Below are 13,337 nucleotides of genomic sequence, written 5' to 3'. Positions count from 1 at the left end.
AAACACACATACTTGTGGAAAAACATTTACCTGATCTAACCCAAAAAACTTTATTATGAGTAACTTTATCGTTATTTATTTTTAATGGTAAATGCTGTTAGTAAAGACTGGCAGAAAAAACATTTCCTGAAATCGACCCTTGAGAGTGTAGGGATGTTAGCATCCCTGGTTGGCTTGCTTTGGTCTCTTACTAACGAACGTAAAATTGGTTTTGCTCGAGGATTTTGTCATCAGTTTGTCTGCTTTGGCGTGCAGGAAATAATTTCGTACACTGCTGGTGCTGTGTGTCCTTGTTGTAACACTGTGTACACCATGGTGCTTGGTGTGCTGTGCCTCAGACTGCTGCTTTCCACCCTGTCTCCGTTCGCTGCTGAGCACATCCACTCCTCGCTCTTCCACGCCAAAGGTAAGCGCCCCACCTCGCGGATCTCCCCCTCCACCAGGGGACAGCGATCGCACGGACACCTTTTGTAACTTGGAGCAATCATTTTTTGTGTTAAACACGCACGTTTTTTTTATAGGCCAGTAGCCAGTTCGATTAAACAGGGCTCTCTTGAGCTCCCTCTAGTGAAGGCCCTTCTGCCAGCAGTGCCATGGGCAGGGCTACACCTTTATTTATACCTTTGTACAAGTTAATGTTCTATGTATAAGTGAATACAAGCTACTATCCGTGTATTGTATAGACATATTTCAGTGTTCTTCAAATTTTTCAAGCAGCATTTTACCTTATGATTGTTGTTTCCTAAGAAATCTTTGCTTAGAATCCCAACCGCATTCATCACCAAGTAATAGTCTAACGTTTTCCATTGTTTTTCTCGAGTCATTTTTGATTCCTTATGTTTTAAGCGGCCACTTTTGTTTATGGGCAAGGGTACTTTTTTAAATCCTTTATATTAAGTTCGCTTGCTTGCTTGCTTGCGTGCTTGCTTGCCGTGAAAATCTTTCGGTCGTTTTTTAACTCACTTCCCGTGATCCAATCGAGCTGACATTTTGCACACAGACTCGTTGTGCGAGACAATTAATGTTCGTGAAATTTTTTTTCCTAAATTTTACACTGTTTAGGGAAAACAAATTAAATATTTAATTACCAATTGTTTAATACTGCAGATAATCATCTGACCCATAGGTGGCAGCCATCTCAAGCCAGAGGACGAGAGGACTCTAGCCGCCACGCATATAAAGGATTTAGAGTGAAAAACTTCGTTTTTACGGGTTAATTTTTTTCCCTTGATGAACACGCCCGATGTAGCCAGAGCATCCCGTGCTTTTTACTTCGCTGCCGCATACGACGGAAGCGCGCTTCTGTGCGCCAGAGCGCACTCTTAATGTTCCGGGGCGCTCACGCGCCGGGCCCCCCTGCAGCACGCCGGCCCGTCCTTACCGGTGCCACCTGCACCGTGCCGCCATATGGTGTCGCCCTCGGCTCGAAGAGCGCTCGCTCCGTGGGCACGCGGGGCAGACTCAGGCGGACCCGGGTTGTTGTGCAGCGGAGCACGCTCGCGTTGCTCGTGTTACAACCAGGATATCCGCGGCGGGCCGCCCTCCCTGTGGCTTCAAAGTGTGGCCCCCGTCTGGCAAGCGCATTCCCACTAGCAGGAGAGGCCTGGCAGGCAGGCGGGGGCTTCCTGTTATGGCAGCTCCAGATGGCGTGCATGACTTACGCGCTGGGAAAGGGTGCAGGGGCCGATGGCAGTGTTGTGTGCGAGTGCCCTCATCAACAGGATATTTGTGTTTTAACGCGATCAACCACACACACGTTCGCGTTGAGCCCTTCCACTCTACAGTGCTGCGTTTCTTATTATTAGATTTCGCTTCTTGATAAAAGCAAAACAAACAAAAGATTATTTGTCTTCAGTTCGAACAAAGGCCGCACGTTTTCTGAATAGGTGTGTTCTTTTGCAGCGTGCACCCTTCCCGAGTGGGTGTGCCATAACTTACGCGCGCACGCCAGGGATCATAAAGCACTGTCTGGAACATTTTTGTAAAACAGATTGTGCCATGTACACGGAGGTGATATAACTGCCCATATTAATAACCTACCAGGTAGCAATGGCTGTTAAAACACCCAGTGAAAATACACCTGCATTGCCTATGGCTTTTATTGCCATAGCCCTGCCTGTATTGTGTTTTCACTATAAAACTAGATAACCAATGTAGACAGGGCCTTGCAACTTGGCCGACAGCAATCCGTGTGCACAATTGTTGTGGAAAAATAATACATACGCTTTGGCAGGGATGTACAGGCATAGCTCAAACACAATTAATCGTTAACATGGCCTGAGAAGAGAAGCATCTATCTAGTAGGCTGGCCTTGCAAGCTATTTCCTGAAACCTCAACTTGATTTAAACAATCTAGATTTGAAGTTTTTGTGACTGCAGGGATCCATACTCTTTGGTTATTTCGGTAAAGTCATGTAGGTATAAAATGTATTTTATTTTTAAATTTATTTTATTTTATACCTACGTGACTTTACCAAAAGAACCAAAGAGAATTGATTCAAACATATATGCCGATGTTATATCAACGAATGAGTATGTAAAGCCAACGTTGTTGGTAGCTACAAGCTTAGCATATGTAATAATTGCTTAAATCAGTTATGCTTGTGTTGCAGTTTGGCATAAGAGGCATGTACCGAAATGTTAAGAGGACAGCTACTTATATATATGGGTGTTAGCAGGGGACATGGCTGTGTGACAGCAACTGGAAATCAGTGTGCTGATGGTCTCCGCTGTGTTAAAAGAGAAGATGCATTGGCCTCGTTGCTTTACAGCACGAACCATTTAAAAGATGCTCACTCAAAGCATCTCGTGTAAGAAATACTGTGTGGTCTTCAGACTTGATTTTCATGTTTTTCCACCAAAACCCACCCTCTCGACTCTGTTATTATTTGGCCAATATTGAAGTCTTAGCACAGCATGGATTGGCATGAGCTTGTCAATATTTCATTTTTTCGCAAATTGTATTCCCATTGTGCAATCGGCATAATGTAATGAACAAAGAATTCTCCATTTGGCATTCTTGCTGAGCTGTGCATCACCTTTTATAAGAGAATGGCCTGCAGAAGGAGATATTGTAGAACTACTTATGAGATCCGTTCAAATGACTTGTTATCAATATTACGATTGATGCACTTTCACACATGCCGAGCTGTAGACTTTCTTATCGCATGTAAAACAAAACAACAGCTGGAATATTTGCCAGATTAAGTGCACACACAATCAAACTTAAATCTGTTGTTTTGTAACGTCAGTACTGTGGCCAAACTAAGACCATCGGCACACAATTTACCACTGCTGAGAATCCAGTGTAATCATGGGTGGATACCTCTACTTGAATCGTCAATCTCGGTAGCGCCTTTTCATTTCTCCGACTCATGGACGACCCAGTCACCTCTTTGTTTACTGCGTCAGTGCCCTCGTCTTAAATGCTACAGTGGTTCTCTTCTCTCCGTTATTCCATGTCATTTGTAAAAGTAGGCCATTGTATGCTGGCATTTGGGTTACATTTTTTTCCAAATTCAAAGATTACATGCAAACTACTCAATTGCTGTTATACATATCATTATCGCTCCCCCCCCCCCCCCCCCCCCACTGGCAGACTGATACCCCTGATCGCTTTTGCAATTAAACTCATCCTGGTCTCTGGAGTTAGGGTTAGGTTGAACAAAAAAAACTTGTGACGCAGGATGCATTTACGATGATCCAAAAATAGGCTGCACATTGTGCCGAGTGGAGAGACATACATGTTCACATACAGTGTGCACCCCGATGTTCATGCTGCACATTATCACCATGCGTACATCCGACTGAGGGGTTCTGTTATTCTTTTCTTGGACCGTGCTGGCCGGTGGCAGGGAGTTGTGCGGGAAATGTACAATCACCCATTAATGGAGTGAGACAAAACTCCCAATATAGGAATAGAGAGCTTGGGAAATTGTTGGCTCCTGTTCTGGCTGCCTGTTTACGGGTTTTTCCACGCAGGCCTCCCTGCAAAATATATGCATGTTACAAATTCTACAGTGTATTTGAGATGCAATTTGCACGAATCGCATTGTATAATAAAATATATCATCACCTCTGTGTGCAGGTGGCAGCAACAACAGTTCCTTCTCCTTCTTGCGCTTTGTGGACACCTCTCCTGCCGAGCTGTCTAACCTCATGCTGCAGGGGCTGCTGGTCAGGTAAAGCCTCCTCTACCCAGTGCCACGGGCACTTACTACAGATTAGTTGGGGCAGGCCGAGTGCCAGGCGTAGCTCATCCTTATCATATATTGTTTGTAGTACAAGGCTTCTCGGACCAAGGCCTCTCGGACCAATTATGAGACTGGAGCTTTGAAATGACCAAAACATTATTATCAAAACATTTCGAGGTTTAGCCCAGAAATGTAAAAAAATACGCTTGGATGTAATTCTTAACCAGTAAAATTTAATTTTCACGTTTTTTATAGTAGCAGTTGTGTTAAGCTTTCTGTCAATTAAAACAAATTTCAAGCGTTTAACTTGTTATCAGTATCATTTTGTTTGTTTCACTTCCCTTTATTTTCTTGTGGAATCCCATAGATCAAACACTTTTAGAAAGATACCAATGTTAATCCAGGCGGTGACGGTGCGCATTTGCCGCTTGTTGCAATGGTTCGAAGTTCGAATCCAGCGGCCACCCTGGCTGCTACTTCAGGTGTATTAATCATAGAGTACACGTTGCCTGCTTCATGGTTGACGTTCAAGGTTCTTTGACATCTTTAGCATGAGACGGGCATTGTGTGCTTGCGTCGTGGTCCACATTTGCCAAATCAGAAAATGAACCCACACGTTAAACAATTGTGATTATGCATGGCAAGTACTGCCCCCCCTACTCACAGACCACAGGGTATCGGGCAGTTGTTTGTCTCCGGTTCTGGCTCTGCCTTGCCTGCGGTTTCCCGTGCCTCCATTTGTAAACTGCGCATGTTGCACATTGTGCACAGTGCTGTGAGGTTGCAATTTGCATGAATGAGGCCGCAGCATAAAATAACGAATTTGCATTCCATGAATTCGGCACAAGTATCCTCCTGGTCCTACTAAAATGCCATCTCAACACTGACATTTTGTCGGCCAATTCAGGCTCCATGCTGTTTGCTGCTTCGCCTTGCAGTAAGTGAACCGTAGTGATGTGTGTGTGTTTCCTGGTGCGCTCCTGCCTGCCTACCTGTAGGTGGTTGGCCGTGTTCCTTGCCATGAAGGCCTCGTACCGGCTGCAGTACGAGCAGGCTTGGCCAGAGGAGGTGGCTCGCGTGCCGTACCTGCATTCGCGTGCGCTGCTGCTCTCTCCCCAGAGAGTTACCTCGATGCCCGGTGTAAAAAGCAGCCCCGTGTTACAGGTAAGAGTCTGGTTTGTCAATGGGTGGCAGTGCCCACTAAAACAATGCTCAAGGGGTGATGGCTGCAATTGCAGTAGCCGTGACGGCCTCTTGAACTTGTGTTGATATCGATGGTTTATTCTTTTCCATATTTGCCTGCTCATAACCATTTATTTATGTAATGCACTTATTCATATCTTCGTGTAGTGATATGAGCCAAATTGCAGCAGGTATTCCATGGGAGATCATGTTTTGTGTGAGTAATTACATATATAATCGAATACAGTACAATACCACAACAGTAACCGGCGCTTTGCACTCCCAAGTAGCACAGACACTCCTAACCTGCACGCCTCCACTTTGCCCAGGGAATGTCATGATGGTGGTAATTTGGAGGCGGCACAGTCCCTGTTTTTTTCCAAGAGATGAAGCAATTGTTAAAAGCGGCAGCAGCCGATTTAATGTTGTCCATCGAATAGCGGCACTGCTCTGCACCGGAAGCCATGCAATGAACTTTATTGCGATGGCCCCAGATACAAGCCCCTTCACAGCTCCCACAGCCGCACGCACGTGTGGCCCGACCATTGGGAGGCGCGTTCCAGGAAGCTTGTGAGCTGACACCCGCGTGGCGGCCGACTCTCCGTGCTGATTAACGGCCGGCCCAACTGCGCCTCCCCACCCCCTGCGTGCTCCCTGGGGCCCCCCCCCCCCCACCTCTGATAGATAGAGGAAGCCTTTTGAGGAGGCTCCGGCTCGGGACAGGGCCACCACAGATTGCTTGATGCAATCACAGTGGGCGTCGTATTCGGAATAATGCCTACATATCAATGAGCTTCCTAAGTGCACACTTGAGGTTCGTGTGTGGATCTGTAGTCACAGGCACTGGTAGTTTTATGGGAATGATTTCAAGAAACTGGCGCTGACGTCATTAACTTGTGCACATATTATTTTTGTTCTTCTGTCGTTATTGTCGTCTTTGATTAACGTTGCATTAGCCATCAAAGGCTAATGCCACGTTACAGTGAACCACACTGCTCAGATTCTGTGTTTGAATCTGGGCCGCCACTTGTGATTAACCAGGCTTTCGAACCTCAAATCAACAACAGTCTTGTCTTTTCACATAAAAGTTTTATTTTTTTGTTCATCAACCGATTAATGTTACCCAGCAGCTTTTGAATACGCAAGTAAACTAGTCCAGAATTCAAGCTTGCACATTGGTATAGTTGCTTAGATAAATATGGCCGAATAACAGTCCTAAAGGCACTTGGGCTGATTAAATATAATTGTAATTTTACATCGATACAGATGCATATTTTCATACCCATAATTCTCTAGTGCTTAATGAGTTGTTTCCAGTGTCAGCCCAATTACTGGTTTATTCCTGCTCGGAGATTTACAAATGATGTAGGTTTGACATGCTGTGAGCACTCTTTTTCAGGGCATGTAAAAAGTATGACCAGAGTGAGTCCCATTGAAGTGACTTCAGGAGGAGGGGTGGGACAAAAGAACGTAATCAACCAGGCTATGCGTTAATTGTGTGTTGACCGACTCTCTGTGTTGCATTGCATTACATTTCCAAATTTTACTAAGTTTGTTTGATTAAGTGTGTTCTCTGTCTCTGTGTGTCCTCGTGTTGTTGCTCTATTATTTCCTGCAGTCACGAAAGCTCCATATCTCTCGTTGACATGCTAATTTCTCTACCCCCCCTCTCTCTCTGCCCCCTCTCTATTTATTTAAGGCCTCGACACAGAGGCGTTGTTTCTCTGTGTGCCTATGTGTGTGTCTCTCTCTGTGTGTCTCTCTTTGTGTGTCTCTGTGTTATCTCTCTCTGCTTATGTGTCTGTCTGTGTCTCCGTGTCTGTATTTTGTCTCTCTCTCAAATTTAGCAATCTTTGGAAGAACGTAATCAACCAGGTAGGGTGTTGACTGTTATGTTAGCCGACTCTCTGTGTTGTATTGCATTATATTTCTAAGTTTACTAGGTTTATTTTCTCTTTCATTTGTACCCAATGATGATTGCTTGTGTTGCAATTGAAACGTCGTATGCTCTTATTTAATTATTATTTTCTTTCTACGTGACTTTACAGAAAGAACCAAAGAGTAATTCCTGCAGTCACGAAAGCTCCAAATCAAGTCCGATTATAATTTAGTACTGGCCTGTACTATTGGTAAAGTGTTTTTCAAAGGTTATGGAGCGTTGAAAGTTGTATTTAATTTTAATGGAGAAAAAAATGTAAGTTATTTCGTTTATAATTCAGTATATATTTTGACAGATTGTAGTTGTAAACATTTTCAGCTTAAAAAAAAACCTATTGTCACTAATTGTGTTTGCACTTTGGTGTGATCGTTTACTTTAATTACGTAGCGCATTATTGTTTAATTTAACTCTACTTTGTTATATAAGGGCCAAATGATTTGACAGCTGGGCCCTTTGTCTACAATAGGATCAGATGCCTATTTGGCGTGAATAGTGGAGCAGCTTGTGCATGGATGCAATCAGATTGAGCAAAACCAAAGCAAAGTCTCTGCAGAATTAGTGGGGCAAGCTCTGTTGTGTCCTTGGCTTGTCGGCTGTGGGCGGCCGCCCTCCGGCTGGCCAGTTGGTCCACAGCTTGAATTCACTCGGCCAGTTTGTACGCTCTGTACATGGAGAGACGCAGCTTGAAGAACAGTGCCACGGGTCTCCATGCTAACGATTTTTGTGTGAACGAGATTTATTTCTTGAAAGTAAAAATACAAATAAGGGCCAGGTGACAAGATTGCATTCAGTTGCAGATTTATTTCGTATGTTGCGTTTGGAAGTAGCAGCACGTTTACTGCAATTTAATGCAAAAGGGACATTGAATGAAAAGGAATATTTGAATCTCATCCTATTTATGGAAGTGCATTTCCAGTGATCGATCAACACAGCATAATTGGTGATTTTCTTGTTATCATGAGTTGCAGGGTGCCTTCTTACCTACCATCTTGTCTTTAATAGCATCTCAACTGGATAGTGTTCACTCTGCCCATTTTGAGTGTGGTGTAGGTTGACAGCTGGTTGTTGGAGACATCTAAAATCGGGTTAAGTTTTTTTTGCTGCTGTTGGGGTAAAGAAAGCTAGCAAGCTAGGTGGCTAAAAGTATAAACTATAAAAACTATAACTTTTTTATTTTACCAGGTAAGGCCCACTGAGCTATATAGCTCTTTTACAGAAGCGACCTGGCCACAAATGATAGCCCAACGAAGTGGCTTATCAAGTGGACATTTATAGCAGCCAAATACTCTAAACACATGTTTCTAAATGTGGAATGAAAAAACGGAGAATCCGGAGAAAAATCCACGGGACCACAGGGAGAGCATGCAAACTCCAAATATACAGGCGTCATGGTCTGGATCAAATCCACGACCTCCCGTATACCAGGCGAGATATCTAACATCTCGCCACATTGACGCCATATCCCATCATCTTTGCTCCCTCCGCTGTTGAACGAATGGCCAATGCAATACACAGCGCAGGCCTGTGCCTGGCGCCGGTTGTCCGGGCCTACTTAAAGGTTGCTTGCAGGACCACCCCGGGCCTCATTGCTCATCGGAGCAAGAGCACGGCTCGGCTTGGAAAGCGTCGCTCGGGGAGAGGAGGCGAGAGAGCTCGAGAAGCACTTGGATGGGGGGGTGACTTGTCGTCCTCTGTCTGTGCCATACAGGAGCTGGTGTTCACCGCTCACGCGAGCCACGTGCTGAGCCACGTGCGCCAGGCCGTGCGCTCGCGCCGGACGGCCTCCACCGTGCTGCGCGAATGCCAGCGCTCGGACGTGCCCTCCTTCCTGCTCGGCTACCTCCCCAAGGTGAGACTCCACACTTCCACCCTTGCCTCGAGGTGGCCTGCCACGGGGAGGCCTCAAGGTCGATTCGTGTACCTCCGATTGGCACGATCGGCTACATACAGTGCGAAATAAGTTCAACATACATACATGCATTGGCAGCCGCGTTCAAATAGGTTGAGCAGCATTCGTAGAAACGTGCGGTTTTCCTAAGATTAATTATGCTGTTTGCTGCAGGATTTAATACAGGATATGACTTTGTTGCTCCATTCCTAATTTATTTCTCAATCCTAAGGCATTGTGCATGATAATTAATTTTGTTGATAATTTACACTCGTTTGTTTATCCACTGCTGGTTGACAGCCTTCCTTTGCCATTTGGCTCGTCGGTATTTTTGACCATATTTTACGTGTTGACTAAATGGGAGGGTCCAGGTCCGTTTCAGACATCGCCACTGATACCAGCCATGGCCGGGAGTGAAACTCCGGTCACCTGGCTCGTATCGCTGTGTGTTTGCTGTTGAATCTTTGCTCTGCCCAGGTGCGTATTAGTTGGTCCAAAGTATAATTCTTTTTTTACAAAATTCTATGTAGTCAATGTATACTCAATACTCATCTCTCCTTTTCATTGCGTTGTTTATTGTGTCATTTCCTGCCTCATCCTCAAAATTGTGTCCACTACGTGCATCCAAGTCATGCTGTGTGTACACTTAATGTGCACATCACGCATATTAAAATTCCCCTGCTTCGGTTTAGCCAAAGGGTGAGTGACTCGTGGCTTTGCCAACTCCTGCCGTGCCTACATTGTTATTGCCAATGATTTGTTATTACATTTGCATACAATGGCCTACTTTATGTATTGAGGTCATTAATAACCATTTTCCAGCAGATGGCGTGCTCCCACAACATTATCGACTGTAAGTGGGAATTAAACGATTGAACCCAGCACGATTGCTCTGTCTACACACACACAATGGGGCTAGTCCACTCTTTCTGCTCTTTGTATCTTCCCTAGCACTGCTCCACTTAAGGCCCACTGAGCTTTAATAGCTCAGTGGGCCTTAGTTGGTTAAAAATATATAATTGTTAGTCGTCTCTTTCCCAAGTTCTAATAATACTAACCTTGCTCAATTTTAAGAGATGTGTTAAACTCTTATCTATTACAACTTTGAGAGTGCTGTTTGTTGCTCGCCTGTGATCGGAAACGTTTTAAACGATGCAGTCTGCATTACTGGCTCTAGCATATGCATTTATGAACCTACGTTACACAGAGGAGTGTGTTACATGTCGCGTGGGTGTCAGTGTTGTGGCTAAATTTTTTTGCTTTCGCGCAGCCTGTAACAGAGATAAGCAACTGATTTTTGGAACGACAAAAACGTTATGAATCAATGTCCGGGTTCTTTCACCATCCGACGGCGCTGGTGGCTGCGAACTGATGAATTGCTTTTGTGATGTCGCTAAATGGTCTCCGTGGGCCACCAGCAGGGTGACCGCACGCTCCCATCATTTGCTCCTCTCCGAAGTCGCAGGTGGGACCTCTCTTTTGTCCTCCACTCATGTAGAAGAAGGGGGCGCACCGACCGTGCGACAGGTGTCCGAATGCGACGATTCGCCGTGGTCCAGAGTTTACGTGGTAGCGAGAAGCCAGGATGGGATTCAGTTGGGTCGCTGTTGGGGTCCATGTTGGACATGTGCTACATTACCAGAGGTGCATGTTTTGTTCTTGGATGTGCACAGCAGTGCAGAATTGTATCTGAAGCAGTCCTGGGCATCAACTATATCAACACACACCTCGGTCAAGTACTCGCCATGTGACCGATAGTGTGCCATGGCAGTGTTAATAGGAGCTTTCTGATATTATTTGTTGATCAAATAAAATTATAAATTTAAATGCTTCTGCATTTTCTCTGCCCTGTAAAAGATGCCTTTGTCTGCGTCTGTAAATACACGTTTGCCCAATTAATTTTTATTGGCTGCTCTGAAGTCTGCCGTTCTCCAAGTATCTGCCAAGTTTTAAACACGTTTTAAAGGAGATGCATGACTCTCCAAGTGTGTGGTAATGCTAATCTTGGTAAATAAGACCGGCACTGTGCCTTGATTAGGGACAGGTTGTCACACCTGCCTTGTGTGTCATCTTGGCCGTGTGCTAAGTTTGCGTGAGTGTGTGTGTGTGGCTGTGTCTGTTTGCGTGTCATTATCACTGCAGTCCTACAGCAAATGTTATGAGCACAGCACCTGGTCTGTTAATGGATCATGATTGCATAGGTCAATTTTAAATGTTTATGTAATTAAAAGTTCAAAAGGTCGACAAAATTTATTAATTGTACGTGGCTCAATGTTATCATACCACATGGCCGTTGTAATCAATCGTAATGTGCTAATGTCACAATAGTGCGGGTGCACGCCGGCGATTCTAGCACATTATGATTTGCGGGAGCGGGAAGCTCGCCAGATAACGCGGGCTTACATTGTCGGCTGTTTAGACTTCACCTTCATCAATCAGATGCACTCAAGCGAAAATAAACACACACACGCCTATTAATATTATGAAGAGCCTGTTTTGAGGCCACTTCTTCCAGGAAAGATGGCTGGTGATATCAACGTAGATAGCTAATCTTTATAATTTTTTTGAGTGTTTCGTGAACACCATTGCACAAAGCAGCTGGCAGGTTAAAGGAGCCGAAGCTCGCTCGCCGTTGGGCTAAACGCTCACTGAACGCTCTCAGCACTGCATTTAAACATAATGCGGCGCAGCTTCCAAGAGCGTCATTGTTTATTGTTTGAGTTGTCTGTGTTCTCATCCTGTTTACCTTCTCAAAACCCATTCAGAGTAGCCTTCATTAAATTATGTTTCTCTCATGGCTTGCTTCGGCTTGAGCAAGACAAAAATGTATACACATCATAATCAATGTTGGGTTTTGGTTTCTGCTACAGAGCCAAAGATACAGATGAGCTACAGTTGGTGATATTGTTTTTTACAATGTAAATGTAATGAGATTGACTGGTAAGCTAGCCCAGGGTTCCACGACGGATTGCTGTTGCAGTTGCCTGCTCAGGTGTCTTTTGGAATTACTTGTCAAGCCACGGTGATGCCCCCTCTGTACGACCCATTCTCTTCTCGGCAGATAAGCGGTGTTAAGACCACAGTCTCCCTCCCAGGTTTGTTTTCGATGCTTGGTGGGGGGGCGGGGGCATGACCGGGCGGGGGCATGACCTCACGGTGTCGGCAGGTGTCACGGCCGCGACGTTAGCAGGCAGCGTTGTCGTCGCAGCCGCTCCCGGCAGGTGTCCGCACACCTCTGCCCGTTAGCTCGCTCGCGCGTGGCTCATACCGTCCGGCAGGTGCTTGGCTCCTGCACCTGTCACGGACGCTTATTTTCTTAACCGCCACCCGTAGTAATGGCACCTCTCTAATTCTAGCGGGGGCAACTGAGTGAGTGAAGCAGTAATTTTTGTTTGGGGTACCAAGGTACACGGACGGGTCACTTTGTGGCAGGGTCGGGTTTCGCAAGAGCGGCTGTGAAAAGGGGAGTGGAGTGCGCTCGGTTTCAGGATTGTTTATGCCTCGCCGGTGGTGTTTACGGAGTGGCCATGCGGAGCCACCCGTAGGCTCTGCGCAACCCACCGCTGCGCCAACCACAGTTTAGAGATTCCGTCTCGGCGATGACCTGACCTGGCCTTCCCCTCGCACCTGCCGTGTGCTGCATTTACTGGAGGTTACACAGTGGGGGGTATGGGTTCAGTTTGGTTATCAATTTCCCCTAAGCAAATACTCAAAATATATATTTTAAAAAGGAGCCATTTTTCACTGGAAATGTAACTTTAGAAAAGCACATCTCAAACCTTAATGCTTGCAAATTAAAAGTGACTTGAAACACCACTCATTCATGGGGATGCATAGGCTTGAGCAGGCAGCAATTTATACATCAAAAATAGATGTCAGGTCTTTGTGTGATGATTGATTTATTTTTAAATATTCCTGTTGCCCTTAGCAAATTAAGTGTAGCCATAGATTACATCATGGGTGGTCAGTGAAATAATAGCAGTTTATATTTAAATGGCGAAGTTAATTTTCTGCTCACACCAGCTTCTTGTCCAACTCGTCCAGTGTGCTGCATTGTGCCCCTCACACAACACAAGGTCCCCTGGTTTCCCTGTCCAGACCGTATAAGACGCGTGATTAAAGCTCGCGACGCAAT

The 13,337-nt window shown here is 45.3% G+C and overlaps 1 protein-coding gene across 2 annotated transcripts in view; it reads left to right on the top strand.

The window, feature by feature from the left end:
• Positions 1-13,337, top strand: part of INO80 (INO80 complex ATPase subunit) — a 98,512-nt gene that overhangs the window by 50,000 nt on the left and 35,175 nt on the right. For both annotated transcript variants that reach the window (XM_061568707.1, XM_061568708.1), the window contains exons 23-26: positions 339-406; positions 4,088-4,181; positions 5,192-5,357; positions 9,023-9,163. In XM_061568707.1, coding sequence (XP_061424691.1) covers positions 339-406; positions 4,088-4,181; positions 5,192-5,357; positions 9,023-9,163 — 469 coding nt within the window. The remainder of the gene's footprint in view (positions 1-338; positions 407-4,087; positions 4,182-5,191; positions 5,358-9,022; positions 9,164-13,337) is intronic.

Source organism: Lethenteron reissneri, chromosome 41, assembly GCF_015708825.2.
Source record: "Lethenteron reissneri isolate LAM-NWPU_2019-01 chromosome 41, ASM1570882v1, whole genome shotgun sequence".
Lineage (NCBI taxonomy): Eukaryota > Metazoa > Chordata > Hyperoartia > Petromyzontiformes > Petromyzontidae > Lethenteron > Lethenteron reissneri.
Note: the sequence above shows the minus strand (reverse complement) of the source record. Positions and strands in the feature narration are given on the sequence as shown.